The 18,279-nt window shown below is 42.5% G+C and overlaps 1 protein-coding gene across 2 annotated transcripts in view; it reads left to right on the top strand.

The window, feature by feature from the left end:
* Window positions 1-15,108, top strand: part of THOC2 (THO complex subunit 2) — a 142,150-nt gene extending 127,042 nt beyond the window's left edge. Inside the window, exons 36-40 of one of the 2 annotated variants that reach the window (XM_066581688.1) lie at window positions 351-413; window positions 2,183-2,334; window positions 5,627-5,703; window positions 11,682-11,729; window positions 14,268-15,108. In XM_066581688.1, the coding sequence (XP_066437785.1) occupies window positions 351-413; window positions 2,183-2,334; window positions 5,627-5,703; window positions 11,682-11,709 (320 nt within the window). In that variant the 3' untranslated portion in view covers window positions 11,710-11,729; window positions 14,268-15,108. The remainder of the gene's footprint in view (window positions 1-350; window positions 414-2,182; window positions 2,335-5,626; window positions 5,704-11,681; window positions 11,730-14,267) is intronic. The other variant, XM_066581689.1, reaches the window with a different exon arrangement.
* The last annotated feature ends 3,171 nt before the right edge of the window (window positions 15,109-18,279 follow it).

Raw genomic sequence — 18,279 nt, 5'->3', positions numbered from 1 at the left:
GTTCCCGATCCAACATGGCAACTCCAATCCAGAAGTGACTGCAGTAGTCACTCACGATTCTGGGATCAGAGTTGCGGTGTTGGACAGGATTGCCTATTGGAATAGTAATTACTGCTTGTTTCTTCGTTTTACACTTTTATTTTCTGCCATTCAGTTTTTTTTGTTTTTTTTTTGTAAACTGTGCTTCTGTTACATTTCAATGATTTTTATGTGTTCGTTTTAGAGGTAATTTACCTATTTTTTTTTAATTTTTATTATTTTATAAAAAATTGAGTAAAACATTGTTTTGGTTGGAGGTTTACTTCAAAGAGTTTGTCGGCTAAAGACTGCCCCTTACATGTATCCTTTAGGATCCACCTCTATGAGCCAGAAAGAAGAGCCGTTCTCTAAGAGCAGCTCTGACAGACTTGAAGGTATGTTCACACAGGACATACTTTCTGAAGCACAAAATCCCTGCGGATTTTGCTGCGGTTCCCCAGCAAAATATGTACGTGTTGTATGCAGATGTGCCACAAATGTGCTTTGCTTATTGAAAGGATGAAAACTGCACTGAAAATCCCCTCCCATACATTGGCGTCCTATAGGTTTAGAATGTGTATCTCGCAGGTCAATCTGCACTGAAGGTTTTTTTTCTGTAGTGGGTAGATGAGACTTTTTTAAAGGGAACCCGTAACCTGCTTAAAGCACCATAGACTAAGTTATGCTGCTGTTATTTGAGGTGACGAGGAGCTGGTGATCAACTGCAATGCTGAGGTGGCCCTGATGGGACAGGGGTTGTCTTGGATGGAATAGCCCCTTTATAGTGGGTGTTCTAGGATTTGTTTAATGACCTGTCGTTGGGATACCCCAAGTGCTAAGCAGAGACTCGTGGTCCCTTTACTATAGTGCAGCCTGACATGTCCATTCTGCTGCAGCTCAACCTCGTTCACTTGAATTGACTAAGTTGCAGCCCTAAGCGTAGCCACACACTTGTTGAATTCACTCCAGCGGTATTACAGTGAGTGGCCTGTGGCACTCTAAACACCACTGCACTGATTTGCGTAACTTGTAGGCTGGACCTCCACCAATACCATTGATGGTCCCATCAGAGTTTTATCCAGGAAAGTACCTTTAAAGGGATTTTCTGGGGAAAATACTGTTGATGACCTATACGCAGGATAAGTCATCAATAGTTGATTGGCTGTGGTCTGACGCCCGAGACCCTGACCGAGCAGCTGACGCTTGCAATTACAAGCAATTACAAGCACTGGCCACTACTACACTAGCATTGCAATTGCAATTACAAGCACTGGCCACTACACAGAGGTTGGTGTAAATACTTCCACTCCTGACCCCTGTGTCAGAGAAGTTGAACCTAGTCGCTTTAGTAATTTGATTGCTTCTGGAACACTGTGCCAAGCCACCAGTTTTTTTTGTTTTTTTTTGTCTTTGTCTCTCCATAGTTATCACTAGCCATGGTAGACCTAGATACTATTGTCTGGCATCCAATTGCCATGGCAACCCATCGCATTTACATGATAGAGATCCTTCGTTCTGTGAACACTTAACATACATATATCAACATTGATTGTAGCATGTATGGAGTTGACAGCGGGCATCTATGTTCTCCCCGATCCCTGCTGTTGCATTTGAAGGCTAGCTGTCAGTCGCTGCCAGCTCCCACTGCAGATAGCGTGGGCTCAGCTTCTGAGCCAGCATCCTTAATAGGATGTAAGTTTACATTCAATCGCGGGAACCGCTTCCGAGGCAGATTGTACATTTACATCCTGGGGCGGGAAAAGGTTAACATTATCAGGCAGCAGTGCTCTGCAGAGCATTGTCTTTTCTACATTGATCTTCAGCTCTGGAAATTAGACCATGAAGAGAAAGCTGAACTTAACCCACTGGTCACGGGCTGACGGTGCAGTATTGCTGCCATAAGATACTGCTTTTTATGTATTGAATGTTTTTGTATATTCAGCGTTATGTAATTTTTTTTGAAAGGCATCTACCAGTATATACAATGTTCACTCTGTCAGTCACATTACTATGAGTAGCACTTGGCACGAGGGAATTCACAGCTTGAACATGAGTTGCCTGCAGCTATAGAAAACACATTGGACTCCTGCAGCTGATTTTTTTTTTTATAGTTAAAGTTTTATTTCTAAGTTAAAATGAACTTTTCACCATACGATTGTTCTAGGTGGTTCCTCCAAACACAGTAAAAGTGAGAGCCCGTCCGACTCCCCACGCTCGAACGAGAAAGACCGAAATAAGTCTAAATCGTCAAATAAAGAAAAAGCCGAGATCATGAAATCGGACAAGATGGAGAAAAGTTCTTCCAGCAGTAAGAAGGTATGTTGTGCTTTTGTTGATATCAGAAGAGGCCAAACGCAGCCTGACAGCGATCCAGCCATGCTGTGCTACCTCTGTCTGCGTTCATAATCCGCTATTACACACAATAAAAGAAGGCTGCAGACGAGGACTGAAAGAAAATCGAATGGTAAAAAAGCACGCAGAATTAGCGGCATGCAGTTGTGATAAATCTGAGATTTAGGAGACATCTGTAAAAGTCAGACCCTGCAGGCTGTGGATAGTCGGTGTTAGATAGAGATGGATGGATGGATATAGGTGCCTGTATACACACACACTCTCGCACACTCCCACTCCCACCCCCTCATCCTTGGGCCATCCAAGCTAGTGGCACCACCTTCAATACTGACATGTAAGTCGCACATCCCTAAAACCAGTACTGAACATGACGATAGCATTCTAACATAAAAGAGCTGGAGTAACAGCAAAGCTGGCAATTGTACTGTATATAGATCTGTAATTGTTTATATATAACGTATATTTACTCCTGTGTTGTCACTACTGAATGCAATGGGTATTAGAAATGTATAGGCATGTGATAGGTACCCCCCCCCCCATCCCACGCACACATATATTGCCAAGTCCAAATATTTGCACATGCATAGATTTGCATACGCAACAGACACAAAAATACACACATGTATACAAACACATTTGGAGCTTAATTACTTATACTGTCTAGTAGTTAGACAGTGCAAACTAGACAGTCTTTAAATGTGCCAGGTTTATTACAGTAGCTCTGCTGAATTATAAATCTGTCGAATTTTAAGACTGTCTAGTCTGCGCTTTTTTTTTTTTCTTTTTTCAAAGGAATGTTTATTAGGCAAATTGTACAAAAAGTTAGCGGAAAATACAGAAGCAAATGTATAAAATCAGGAGATGACTTAAATATACAGACACAGCAGAAGAAAAGCACATCACCGTCATAAACGCAGAATAACATATCAAAGCTGTGTGTATATATGTGTATATATAATATAGTGTGTGTGTGTGTAATATTATTTTTATTTTTTCATAGTACACTGGCCTCTTTTTTAAGCCCCCCAGTTGGGAACTTTAATATTTAAAAAAACAAACAAAAACTTTACATAGCACAACTGGTAAATAAAGCTAATGAAGATAGATTCTATAAAGCTGGAGCCGGAGCACAACCAAACAGAACAGATCAGCTAGTCAGATGTACCCAACACCATAGTAGGAGCAAACGGACCCATGTCTTATTGACTTTAGCAGTACAGTCACGGGCTATATATGTCCATTTATGCATGGAAACTATATTATTGACTTCATGTATCCAAACATTTCTAGTAGGTCTCTTAGCATGCTTCCAGTTAAGCAGTATTATGTTTTTGCAATAAAAAGTACAGCAGCTTATATAGCGTACCGGCCACTGCATACACTAGGATGTCGTCTACTAGTCCAAAAAGAGGCATATCTTGTTATGCGTAATCCTCGGTGCTCCCAGGTGAGACTCCAGGAATCCAAGGACGCCACACGAGTAGTTCCGCAAAACACTACACTACCAAAACGCATGCGTTACTTTACCCGTGTCCATCAAGCATCTCGGACAGACTCATACCAGTCAGAAGGGGGTTTAATAACGCCTACGTATAAATATAACTCATCAGTTTATCTCTGGCACTTACTGAGGAAGGGCCAGAACTAGCTGGCAGATCTCCCCCTTCCTGTAGATCCAGGCCTGGAATATCAGTCTCCCATTTCTGAAGGACTTGGTCTGCAGCAAAGTTCCACGTTAAATGCTTATAGAAACTAGATAGTGGCTTCAAGAAGTTAGACAACATCTGAGCTGTACCGTCCAATAAAGTTGGGGCAAGAAGGACAGCCAGACTATCAAACTTTAGATCTAGTAACTTGTCTGAGCTGATGGTATGTAAAGTACGAGGTATTTGACATGTTGAAGCTCTCTTGTAATTGCTGGTATGTACAGAAGGTACTTCAACTCTCTACAGAAAGAGGAGTAACTCCATAACACAGCTAGAAAGGCCACCCTGGAAATTGTTGCAGGTGTGGAAGGTGCGGTTTGCGCCACAGAAGGGCATGAGAGGACCACCTAGCCACCTTCACAGGAGTCAGATGAAGAATGGTGTGCTAGATCCTTAATGTGACCAACATAGCGTGGGTAGAGTAAATACAGGTGAGGTAGGACCTTGCATTAGTAGCCCTGTCAAGCTCTGGTCAAGGCTCACCACCCTATGCTCCAGGCATACCACTGGATTATAATCTGAAGAGGACAACCACCAGCACACATAGACCAACTAATTAGCTAGATAGCAATAATAAAAAATGGGGGGAGCTAACCCCCATCCCCACCAATCCACCAGCAGGCAAAGACTTTGTAAAGGTACTTTTACATGGGATGACTATGGCTCCAATGCTTTCACACAGGAGCGATAGTTCAATGAATGGAGGCAGAGCTTCCTGGCCATCAATTCCGGCCACCCACCTCCGTTCATTGTGAACAGGCAGTCATTCATTAATGAACGACTGCCTGTTTACACTGAGTGAGAAGTAGCTCATTAGTTGCTTCATTTCAGTGAGCTGAAATGCAGCGACTAGCAACTAGTGAGTAATGTCTCGCTCCGTACTCTGCTGGGTCCTGCTTGTACACGGGACGACTATCTGTCAAAATCGTTCATTTGAGCGATTTTAGATTTTTTTTTGGCCGATAGTTGGCCCATGTAAAAGTACCTTTTAGTTCTAGGAAAGGAGCCTTTCCGCAGTATGCAGGGTATTTGCTAGTGACGAATATTGAAAAATTGCTTAGGAGCCAAGGCAGGAGAGTCATGGAGGACATGTAAGAATTTTGGCAGCAGCTTTGTTTTAATCGAATTAATGCAACCCACCCAGGTTGTCTAGTCTCACTTTATACCACCTTTCAGTTAACTTCGTTTATAACAAAAACTGCACGGAGTTTTTGAGAACACCCCATTTTCTGCGAAGGAACAAAAAGTGTATAAAACACACGGTAAATGTTGTACAAAGTTGAATTCTGAATAGTAAGTGAACCCCGTTGTGTGTTCTCACTGCATCTGCATAATCAGCTTACCTGTCCGATTTCTGAGCATTTTCATTGTCCCATACTGGTATCCAGGTAATGTAATGTCACACTTATTTTATGAAGTCGCTCAGGTCAGAAGGAGCTAATGAATTCAAACAGAGAAAGCAGAGAACTGAATCCATGACCCTAGGGTTTGTTTTTATCTGTTCCTAGAGCCAGGTAATAACACTTCTGCTCTTGTCCTTTTTCTTAAAGGAATCTAGACACGACAAGGAGAAATCCGAGAAGAAAGAGAAACGGGACAGCGCAGGAGGAAAAGAGGAGAAAAAACAATATCCTTTTTATGATGCTAGACTGTTGCTGGACCCTTAGAAGGAGGCGGCATTCCATTAATTTTTATACATTGCAGATCTAGATGGTGTCAGCTTTAGCTCTGCAGTTCTTTAAGTGGATTTCATAAATTAGAGGTTGAATGTATTATTCTGCTGGTAAAGCGTATTGACTCGAGTATAAGCCTAGCTATACTCGAGTATATACTAGGTAAAGAAAAAATGCAATACTCACCTCCCAGCCGGCGTCTGTGTCCCTGGCGAGATGGTCTCCCCGACGGTGCGGCAAGCTGCTTGAGGATTCTCCCCCGCTGTCATCTCCCTGCTCAGCATTGAATTCCCCCGCCGTCAGCACTGTGTAAGTAAGCGTTGTGATTGGATCGAGCGCTGGCTATGATTGCCTGGCGCTCGAACCAATCACAGTGCTTACCTACACAGCGCTGACGGCGGGGGAATTCAAAGCTGAGCAGAGGGAACTCTCAATCAGCTTGCCGCACCGCCGGGTAGACTATCGCGCTGGGGACACGGACGCAGGCTGGAAGGTGAGTATTGTGGGTTTTTTGTTGTTTTTCTTTTTTACCTCACTCGAGTATAAGCCGAGGGGGGCTTTTTCAGCATTAAAAAAAAGTGCTGAAAAACTAGGCTTATACTACAGTATATATGGTAAATTAATTTTATTATAATTTTTTTTTAATGACATTCTCTATCCTGATGACCCTTTTCTGTATTAAAATAGCCTGGAGAGAGGAATGCTCTGCAGCGAAGATGCTACATTAAGTCATCATATTATGATGTGTGACCTTAATTTCTTTCTAATTGACAATTACAGAGAACAGTGTAATAACTAGTAAATCAGGGTTTCCCAGTAACCAATAAACTTGTAAACTTTACCCCCCTAAGCGTCGTAAGCACTTCTCTTGTTTTTGTTTTTCACTAGAGATGAGCGAACGTACTCGGATAAGCACTACTCGTCCGAGTAATGTGCCTTATCCGAGTATCTCTCCGCTCGTCCTGAAAGATTCGGGACGCTCCGCTGCTGACAGGTGAGTCGCAGCGGGGAGCGGGGCAGAGCGGGCGGGAGAGGAGGAGAGAAAGATCTCCCCTCCGTTCCTCCCCGCTCTCCCCTGCAGCTCCCCGCTCCGCAGCGCGTCCCGAATCTTTCAGGACGAGCGGAGAGGTACTCGGATAAAGCACGTTACTCGGACGAGTAGTGCTTATCCAAGTACGTTCGCTCATCTCTATTTTTCACCCTCACCTTCCAAGAGCGATAACTTTTTTTTTTTTTTTTCTATCGGCATAGCTGTACGGGGCTTTATTTTTGTGGGACAAGATGTACTACTCCTATTTAAGTTACCATATAATGTATTGAAAATCTTACAAAAAAAAATTAGGTGGGGGTGAAATGGAGAGAAACACAATCCCAACATAGTTTTTTAGATTTTGTGTTGACGGTGGTAATTGTGCAGTAAAACTGGCTTATTAGCCTTCTTCAGCGGACCAGTTCGATTATGACAATACTTCACTTATTATATACAGTAGCTTTTGTTTTACTCCTTTTCAAAACTAAATAAATAAGAAAACGTCTTCTCTCACCGTCTGCTCAGACCCATGACCTTATGTTTCCATCGATGAGGAAATGTTATCAAACGTCTAGTCCCACTAGTGGCCTTGAACATGCGATTGCTTGTACAAATGCTGCAATACCTCCGTGTTGCAGGATTTTGTGCCTGTCTTTACCTACTAAGCTTTGCCACACCTGGTAACCGGTGTGTATCACTCCAGATACCACCTAGCCACTGGGGGGCGTACATATACACCCTAATCATGAAGGGGTTAAAAATCAATCGTGAAAACTTCCTCTTGGGAAAATGCTTAGGTTTTTCAATATAATTATACAAGCCCAATTCAGAAAAAGTTGACGCTATGGGAAATTTAAATAAATGTAAAGGTAAAAAAAGTGATGCAGTAATTAGCAAATCTCATATAACCATATTTTTACACCTATCAGAAGTTGACAGTGAGACATTTTTGCTTTTCATTTAAATACAGTAACTAATTTAGAAATTGTTCAAAGTTCAGCACACAGACTCTTCTAGGCTAGGTTCACACAGGGCGGATTTGTTGCGGTTTTGCTGCGTTTTTTCCGTTGCGGTTTTGCCGCAGAAGGATTGCTTCTGCGGCAAAACCGCTTCAAAGGTTATTTTCTTCTTGCGGAAAAATACACAAGCAGTTTTTCCCGCAGCGCTTTTTTTTAAAAACTTTTGCAGCGTATTTTGCTGCGTCCATAGAGGTCTATGGACAAAAAAGCGCTGCGGAGAAGTCAAAAGAATGGACATGCTGCGTCTTGAAAAAACGCACCGCAGTTGCATTTCCGCACTGCGGCAGTGCGGAAAAAATCCTTCCTGTGAGAACAGCTTTTTGCCCAAACACATTTGTACTGCATTGCATTGCAAACGCAGCGGTTTTGCCGCAGTGCGGATATGCAACGGCAAACCACGGCAAAACCGCAGCAAATCCGCCCTGTGTGAACCCAGCCCTACTGTGATGTTGTGATGGATGCAGTATGTGATTTAGCATTGTCTTGCTGAAATATGCCAGGCCTTCCCTGAAAGACATTGTCTGGATGGGAGCATATGTGGTTCTACAACCTCTCTGTACTGCTCAGCATTGATAGCGCCTTTCAAGATGTGTAAGCTGCCCATACCATAGGCACTTGTGCAACCCAAAACAATGAAGAGCTGCAGGCTTTTGAACTGTGCACCGATAACAAGCTGGATGGTTCCTCTCCTCTTGAATCTGCAGGACGCGGTGTCTGTAGCTTCCAAAACGAATTTCAAATTTTGTTTCATCTGACCACAAAACCGTTAGCTTTTTTTGTTTTCATTTTCAATTAGCTTTGGCCCAGAGAAGACGCTGGCATTTCTTGATTGTTGATATATGGCTTCTTCTTTGCATAATCTAGCTTTAACTTGAATTTGTGAATTGCACTGCGAACGATGTACTCACAGAGTGATTTCTGAAAGTATTTCAGAGCTTATGCCATTATTTTGCATTGCAGAATCATGCCTGTTTTTAATGCAGTGACGACCCAGGGCCCATAGATCTCGAGCATCCAATATTGACCATTGGGGTTTTCTCCAGATTCTCTGAATCTTTTGATGACATTATGTACCATAGATGGTGGGATATTTAAAGCCTTTAACAATTGTGGAATTATTTAGGAAAAAATGTAAAATTGCAGACACAGAAGCAAAGGTGGTCAGAGCTTCACCCATCTATAAAAGCTGAGAGACTCTGCCTCTCTTACATGATCTTTTTATACACAGTCATATGTAGCTTAGTAGAAAATTGACCCTTCAGCTGGTTTTCATTAGTACCATTTACTTTTCCAGCCTTTTGCTAACCCTGTCCCCACTTTTGTGAGATGTGTTGCTGCCATCAATTTCTAAAGGAGTTAATTCTTTAAGATGAAGTGGAAAAATGTCTCCCTTTCACCTTCTGATATGTGTTCTATTGTGAGTAAATTATGGTTATATGATATTTCTAAATCATTTCATTCTTCTTCTTTTTTCTTTACATTTATTTACATTTTAGACAGCTTCCCAACTTTTTTGCTATTGGGGTTTTATATTTCTCAATTATAACTGTTTTGGATGCAGTAGACTTAAAATTTGGGCCCAAAAACTTAAATTGAAGCTGTTTAGATGATTATGTGAATGAATGCATCTGCATTTAGAAACTCCCAAGATCAGTTATTGGTGCCGGGGAAAAATGAGTCTGGCCATACATTTCCCTCTATATTTTATTATGTGCCATTTAAAATGAATGACCAATGATGTGTCTGGTCGACCAGGGCGAAAGCTGTTCTGTTGGTGGTTCTCCCGTATATCCTAGTAGGACAAAATGATACCGCCCCTCTTACTTACAGCACACTTAGCAGTTTTGTGAATTGTAAGTGGTGGACAGTTTTGAGAAGACGCCTGCATTTTATAAACTTTAACCCCTTAGTGACGGAGCTTTTTTTCATTTCTGTTTTTTCCTACTCCCTTTTAAAAAATCGTAGCTCCTTTATTCATCCATCGACGTCGCTGTATGTGGGCTTGTTTTTTGCGGGACGAGTTGTATTTTTCAATGGCACTATTTATTGTACCATATAATTTACTGAAAAACTTTTTAAAAATTCTTAGCGGAGAGAAATGGAAAAAAACCCGACATTCCACCATCTTTCCGTGCGTCCTGTTTCCACGGCGCACAAACTGAATAAAAATATCAGGTCGTTTTTGTTGCAATGGTTCAGTACGATTACTACGATACCAAACTTATATAGTTTTTTTTTTTTTTTGCTGTAGTACTTGTATTTTTTTTTTTAAGATATTTAATTTTTTTCAATTATTTTCTGCGGTCATGTTGTGCGCGCAATAACTTTATTTTTTTGTCGACGTAGTTGTGCAAGGGCTCAATTTTTGCGGGATGTCCTGTAGTTTCCAATAGTATCAATTTGGAATACATACAACTTTTTGATCGCTTTTTATTGCATTTTTTTCTGGAAGACAGGGTAACTAAAAAAGTGTAATTCTGGCGTTCTTTATTTTTTTTTTCGGACGACGTTCACTGTACAGGAAAAATAATGCGCTACTTTGATAGATCGGACTTTTACCGACGTGGCGATACCAAATACATATTTTTATTTTATGATTTAGATTTTTTAATAATTGATATAGCAAAAGGGGGGTGATTTAAACTTTTATAACTTTTTTTTTTTTTTTTTACAATTTAAAAAACTTTATTAATCTTTTTTTCTTACTTTACTTTGAAGTCCCCCTGGGGGACTTTAACATGCGATGCTTTGATCGCTCCAGCTATAGCATTACGTCATACTGCTTTTTTACAGGCAGTGTATCAAGCCACCCTGTGTGGATGGCTTGATAGGCAGTCTGCTAAGGCAGCCCTGGGGCCATTCATTAGGCCCCCGGCTGCCATGACACCTGCACGGCTCCCCCGATCTCACCACGGGGGGGCCGTGCGGGACCCCCAAACAGCGTTCGAGGGATTTAAATGCCGCTGTCAGAGCGCGGCATTTAATAGCCGAGCGCGGCTATTGCCCGCGGGTGTCAGCTGTAATAAACAGCTGACGCCCGCGCTGTATGGAGGGAGATAGCAGCGCTACCGTCCTGCAACAGCAGGACGTAGTTTTACGATAGTGCCGTCACTAAGGGGTTAAGCTCTGCACTGTCCATCTGCACTTATTCATAAACTCTATTGTCCTCAAAGCTTTGCGCTGTCCATCTAGACTATTGGTAAAGTCTCCTAATGCAAGCACTGAGTGATGACTGACTCCTAGGGTAACAAAACATTGTGACATTTTCTTGGCAGACTGTTTTTTGTAGGGTAGTTTGCCTTTGCCTTTTCCCCCAGCAATCATTTTACAGACCTCGGAAGGCTGAGTCAACCTTGAGCCGACTATCTGAACCCGCGACCTTCAGGTTGTGAGCGAGAGCCTTTACACTTTGCGCCACATGGGGCTCCTGGCCTATTGAGTGGTTCCCAAATTCCTCTCTCTGCCAAATATATATCCTAGTAGGGCAAAATGAGAGAACCCCTTCTACCTCTACAGCGCACGTAGCAGTTTTGTGAGTTGTAAGTGGTGCTTGGTTTGCTCTTGTTGGCATGGCCTCTCCTATTTTTGAGAAGACACCTGCATTTTGTAAACTCTATTGTCCTTTATTGCTTAGGTAGAAGACGCCTCTAATCTGTTTCTCAAATGGGCTAACTAGATTTGGTTACAATGCCTATCGGGTTTTTATTTGGTGGCAGAAAGTGGTGGTGTTCATGTTAATGAATGAACTTGGGAATAGAATATAGCCTAGAATTACACACACCATTATTCTTCTGTGGCTACATGTAAAGCCGAAGAAGACCTAAGGTGTACCATGACTTATAACTGTTGTTGAAGAACTTGATTTCCTTAACTAGTGGTTTACCCATAAATCTTCAGACAAGCACAGATAATGATTCCTGCACATAGCAAGGTAAGACTTCTACCCTTAGGGCTCATGCAGACGAACGTAGTTTCTGCGCTGCTAACAGCTTACAGGACACGCTTCTATAAGGACCAATAGGTTCCTATAGAAGCGTTCACATGGATGATTGTTAGGAGTACGAAACTGTGCGTACCTAAGAAAGATAGGACATGTGAGTGCAAACTCGCATTTCGGCTCCGAGGTGCGCACAAAGATAGGACATGTGTTTGTGAGCGCCTTCGGAGCCTATGGGAGCCTTGAAAGCGCGCAGCTCGCCCCTTGGACTGCGTGAACGGGCTACTTCACGGAGCTTGAAGCAGCCCGTTCACGTGATCTTTACAGCGCTGTTAGCAGCCAGCTTTTCCTTCTGAAAACTACGTTCATCTGAAAGAGACCAAGTATATTTCAGCAAGTATCACAGTGAAAAAAAAAGCTGATTGTGCGTTGAGTTGGGGTCCTGGGCATTCCCATATCACACTTCGGCCTCTTTCACGTGGTAAAATTTGCAATATTTTAGCATTTGGTTGAATTCTATGAAAATCTGTGCCACAGTTCACACGGATGCATCCTTGCGTTTGCCCCATTGATTGAGCCTAAATCTGTGTGCACATCATATGAAAATCCATGGCAGAGCTACAAGGCATGAGTAAAATTCTGCTGTGGATTAAGGCCGGTTTCACACGGGCGACAAAATCTTGAACAAATATTAACCCCATTCATTTGAATGGGGTCATACACACAAGCGATGTTTTCCTGCATAGCACCGCGATGCGATGCAATGCGAGAGACGCCATCGCAGCATGTATTATCTTCCTGCGATATCGCGCATTGAAAGCAATGGGAGAACTCTGCGATCCTCTGCTTTTGCTGCTTTTGTTATTTTAACACATTCGCCCTGATAGAAGGAATGTTGTCCCGTAACTAGACACCCCCTTTTACCTGTCCGATCCATGCCAGAAATAGGGAACCAGGGCTGTAGCACTGGACTTAGAGCCGCTGGGATAGCGCATTAGTCAAATTGTTTATTTTATTTTTTTTTAAAACCCTTTTGAACTTATTTTTGGTTTCCCAGAAAACCTCTCTATTGCATTTTGATAAATACTTTGTCACAAAGTTACATGAAGGTGGACATAGCTGTTAACAGCCTGAGAAGACATCTCTCAGATGATTTTGGGTTGCATATAGGGTGGAGGCTGCAGTTACTTTAAGGTGTGTAATTCTTGTATTTTGAAGGATGTTAATGTAGCCCTAGGCCTAAGTGGAAGATCTGAACTCTGCTCAGTTTGAAGTTTTTTCTTTACTGCTTGGGTCACACTTTAAGAATTTTTTTTATAAAGAACCGCACTGTATACACACAGCCACCTTCATGCAATTTTTCATTGAAGTGTAGAGTGCGACCAAGCTGCATAAAGGCCATATGACTGATTATGACCTCACAAGCTGAGGAGGCGGCCGCAGTGCCTAGTCGGAGTGCCATGGTCCCGGGAGGGGTACTGGGAGTCAGCCCTTTTACTGAACTGATATTTATAACTTTATCCTAAGGATAGGTCCTCAATACCCAAGTCCTCGATAACCACTTAAGGCTATTTTCGCAATGGTGAGTGCGATACCGGGCTGTGAAGCTTGGCCCCATATCGCCCACACCAACATGCAATTTTGCTGCAGATTTGAGGTGTTTTTGTATCAAAACCGCTTCGTATTACATTGAAGAAGTAGCGGTGGAGGAACATGGACTGTTTTCTATTGTTTTTAATGGGAAAACATCACATCGCACTCGCATGCACCTAGCACATGGTGCGATAGCACCGCTGCCAGCCCCATTGAAAACAATGGCCAATGCCAGGGCACACCCAAAGACAGGACATCCCATGATTTTTTCCCCCACATCTCGTTGTAATGTGCTGCTGGGAAAAATCAGTTGTGTATGGCCCCGTTTTTAAAAGAATGGGGTTTATATTTGTGTGAGGTTTGTGGGTCTCACAATGCACAAATCTCATGCAAGAATCTCGGCCAAAATTCCGATTTTGGTCTCCCGCGAATCCGGACGGCTTCCATAGGCTTCAATAGAAGCCTGCGGGAGACCCGCACGAAAATGGAGAATGGTCCAGATTTTTTCATGCTCCATTTTAAAAAAAAAAAAATCACTTTTATTGACCATCTGCGGGTATTTATCTACCCCGCGGGTGGTCAATGCATCCCTATGGGATGCGGATCTGCGGGCAGGAGAAGAGTTAAAATCCGCTGTGGATTTTAATTCTTCTTTTGCCTGTGGACATGAGGCCTAAGGTTGGTTTCATACGGGCACTTTTATTACCCCATAATACACACTTGTCCTCGTCCGACTGAATCTGATCACCATAGGTATTTATGAAGCTCAGGTCAGGCTGGGACATATGTACCTATAATACGGTCATATATAACCTGCCCAAGCAGTATGGAGCATCCGGAAAGGGGACCTGCGTTTTGCCTGGAAGGGCCCTTCTATTCTAGATCTTTGTCGTCTTTCTCAACGATGCATTTTAACTACATTTTTCCTTCTCTCCACAGAATACGCTTCAAATTAATAGACGGGATCCTGCAGCTGGATGAGGACAAGATGTATCCAGGCGTGTATTTACCACAATATTAATTGCACAGATATTTCTCAACGAAGAGGCCCAATTGCATCTTCATTAAATTATTTCAGTTGTTTTTTTTTTTTTTCTTCCACCATCTAGTAAACGTTCAAGTTGTGCTTTACTGTATTTTAATGTGTTGCTAGTTTTTCTTTTACATTTATTTTCAGTACATGGCTGAAAGTGTATACCTATTCCATAATTTTAAGCACAATGTGCTGCAAACAGAATCGCTACAGTGCAAATAAGGTTCCATTTTGTGTGTACAGTTTCTTTAGGTCCTCAGAGAAAAAAAAAAAAAAACTGCCTGAAACTTAGCAATTATTTGCCATATGAAATGCATCCTTTTTTAATTGTTGCAACCGGAAATAAAAAGATATTCAACAGTTTTTGAATTTACCTCATTTAACCTGTTTTATTTATTACCTGGCCTTGTATGTAAGGTATGCGGAGCCCAGATCCCAACGCTAAATGAGAGCCATTGTTTGTATATTGTGTAGAACGTAAAGTACCTGAACGAGAAGGTGGATAAACACGCCCTTTACTTGACTGTCCCCAAACACAGGTCTGTTTTTATCATAATGCTTTTTTTTTTAAATCAAGGAAGAATCAATGTCACTCGTGAGAAATTAGGGTTCAACTATACAAGTACAAGCGCTTTGTACCGCCGAACTAGAGTGTGAAAAGTTTCAAAAGACTTTTTTAAAGAAATTTTTAACTTCTGAATTCTACCAGTGTAAGCTTTTTTTCTAAATAAACAATAGTTTTCTCAACGGGTCGTAAATCATTGTGTGTATTGTGCCTTATTATATATTTATCATCTGTTTTACCGGCCAAATTACGGGCCGCTGGGACGGCCGTAGTCACAACAGCTTGGCATTCTCATTTGTTTTATTTCTGTTGAGCTTTCCTACAAGGGTATTGGTATAAAAGCGACGGTCATGGCTACAAGTAATGACTTACACCGCAGTTATCCTTACATGGAGGTATTCTAGGTTCTGCTTTACAAGATGGCATTACTGGTTACCCTTTGGGTAGTCTACATTGTTGCTGCATCTTACAACTGCATGGAAATTGTGCGACTCCACGGGGGGAGCTGGCTGCAACAATTGGAGTCCATGTAAGGAAGCACAGATGGTTTATGGAATGCAATAAAAAGCCCTTTTTTGGAAAATTCATTTTTGGCATTGCTGCATTTAAAGACCCAGAACTGTTACATTTTTCTCTGGTCAGAGCTGAATAAAGGCTTGTTTTTGTATGACAAATTGTACTTTTAATTGGTACCATTTTGGAGTAAATATGATGTTTTGATCACTTTTATTCGTTTTTTATCAGACGAAACTAATGAAAAAAAGCATTTTAGCTCCATTTCTTTTGTTTCCATTTTTTTAAACAATGTTTGCCGTAAGAGATTAAATGTGTATTTAATGTACTGTATGGATCATTAAGGATTAGGGATGAGCGCGTATACTCGCTAAGGCACTACTCGCTCGAGTAATGTACCTTAGCCGAGTATCTCCCCGCTCGTCCCGAAAGATTCGGGTGCCGCCCGGGGCAGGGAGCTGCGGGGGAGAGCAGGGAGGAACGGAGGGGAGATCTCTCTCTCTCCCTCTCGCCCGCCCGCTCTGCCCCGCTCCTCGCTGCAACTCACCTGTCGGCTGCGGCGGCCCCCGAATCTTTAGGGACGAGCAGGGAGATACTCGGCTAAGGCACATTACTCGAGCGAGTAGTGCCTTAGCGAGTATACTCGCTCATCCCTATTAAGGATGCTGCGATACCAAACTTTTAAAGTTGTGTTTTTTTTTTTTCCCTTGCAAAGAGAAGAAAGGGAAGTTTGATATTATTTATATTAATTTTACTTGGATCTTTTTTTTTTTGTTTCGCTTTTCTATGTCTCTATTGGGGAACTTGAACCTGCCATCCTATGATTGCTCAGTTAATTAAACTGCAGCAGCTAGAGGGAACAAACTCCCTCTCCTAACCACTTATATGACAGTCAACACTTATATTCCCAGTTTAATTTGCCTTGACCAGTGTTCTTTCCAGTCTTAGACCCCAGGTGTCCGTTAAAACCGGCTCCTACTGCAGATGGCACAGGCTCAGCTCCTCCTCCCACACCATCCACATGGTGTCGATGTACTCCATTTCATTTGTACCCCTTCCCTCCCATGACATGTATGTACGCCATGTAGCGGGAAGGGATTTAAAGACCACTAAACAGACATTTTTTTAGAAATCCAACCCTTCCTCTCTTAGTCTCCTTCCTTCCTATAGATCCTATTTTATCTCCCATTACGATTAAAAATGAAAAAATATAAAGAAACTTCCATTTATCCTAGGAGCTCAGCTGTGTTCCTCTTTTCCTGTGTTTGCAACATAACTGGCAACCCACCATCTGTCCTGTCTGGAATGGGATAAAAAGATCATTAGTGGGAACCCGTCACCTCCAAACAGCACCATAAACAAAGTTATGCTGTTCAGGGAGGTGACCGGTAGCTGGGGGATGTGTGTATATTATAATACTCACCCGCTCTCCTGTTCCCATGGTGATGTTTGTACGAGACCGATTCTGACTCTTTTCAGATTGCCGTGCGCACACACTCCCATAGAAGTCTATATAAGACTATAACTCTGCATATAGTACTATTCAGAGGTGACAGGTTCCTTTTGAGTTCCACCAGCCAGAAATGAACCTTATATAGCGCCAACATACTGTGCAGCACTATTACAGACTAATCAACCATTCAAAAAAAAATAGGGGTTGAGAATCCGTCTGTGATAATGAGCACCAATCAACAAATAGCATGTCGATTGGTATTTGTTTCTGCCATTCACACTGACACGTTTGCTAGTGTGAGGATGAACTCGTGTTGCCACAATCACTCATCCTCATACTTTGCAAAGCGTCTCCCTGTTTACACAATCATTTTTATGCTGCGATGAAAGCGCCAATCAGCGAATGGATCAGTAATTGTTCGTTCATCAGCTGATTGCCGACATATTCAGATGGATCGACGCTAGAGATGAGCGAACGTGCTCGGCCCCGCCCCTTTTTCGCCCGAATACCGCGATTTTTGAGTACTTCACTACTCGGGTGAAAAGTACTCGGGTGCGCCGGGGGGGGGGTAGCAGCGGGGAACAGGGGGGAGCCCTCTCTCTCTCCCTCTCCCCCCCCACTCCCCCTCTCCCCCCCACTCCCCGCTGCAACCCCCCGCGCCGCCACGGCGACCCCCGAATTTTTTCGCCCGAGTATGGAAGTACTCGAAAATCGCGGTATTCGGGCGAAAAAGGGGCGGGGCCGAGCACGTTCGCTCATCTCTAATCGACGCTCATGTCTGTGGTTCAAAATATTTTTATTGGGTTTGCACACATGAACAATTTCGAGAGAATAACGTATTAACTTGATATACACATTGCTTCAATGGCTCTTGTGCATTTTGTCATTTTGTCATAAATGTCATTCAAATAACATTTCATATAAACTAGCGAAAGAAATAACTAGATTAACATAGTGGAGATTAGTAGTGAAAGAAAAAGAGAAAGAAATAGATAGATAATAGAGGACAGAACGGGGGGGGGGGGGAGAGATGGGTCAGTGGGGCAGGGTGAGGGAGGGGGGTGTGGAGCACTAATGGCCACACTAAAGCAACTTGTGTTTTAGTAATGTGTACCTTAGGGATAGAGGATTCAGGTTGGAACAATGCCCGATTGGAGCCAGGTCTTTAGGTCGTTGGAATTGCGAAATAGTATCCAAGCTGACCAGATTGAGTAGTATCTCTCTCTTTTGTTCTCGTCTCGAGCCATTATTTCCTCCATTTGTGCTATATGGTCCACAGTCTCCAGCCATTGGATCCTTGAGGGAGGTAGGGGAGACTTCCAGAGCCGTGGAATTATTTGTCTCATGGCTATTAGGAAGAATTTGAATGGGCTTTTTTTGTTTTTGG

This window comes from Eleutherodactylus coqui, chromosome 10 (genome assembly GCF_035609145.1).
Source record: "Eleutherodactylus coqui strain aEleCoq1 chromosome 10, aEleCoq1.hap1, whole genome shotgun sequence".
NCBI classification, from domain to species: Eukaryota; Metazoa; Chordata; class Amphibia; order Anura; family Eleutherodactylidae; genus Eleutherodactylus; species Eleutherodactylus coqui.
Note: the sequence above shows the minus strand (reverse complement) of the source record. Positions and strands in the feature narration are given on the sequence as shown.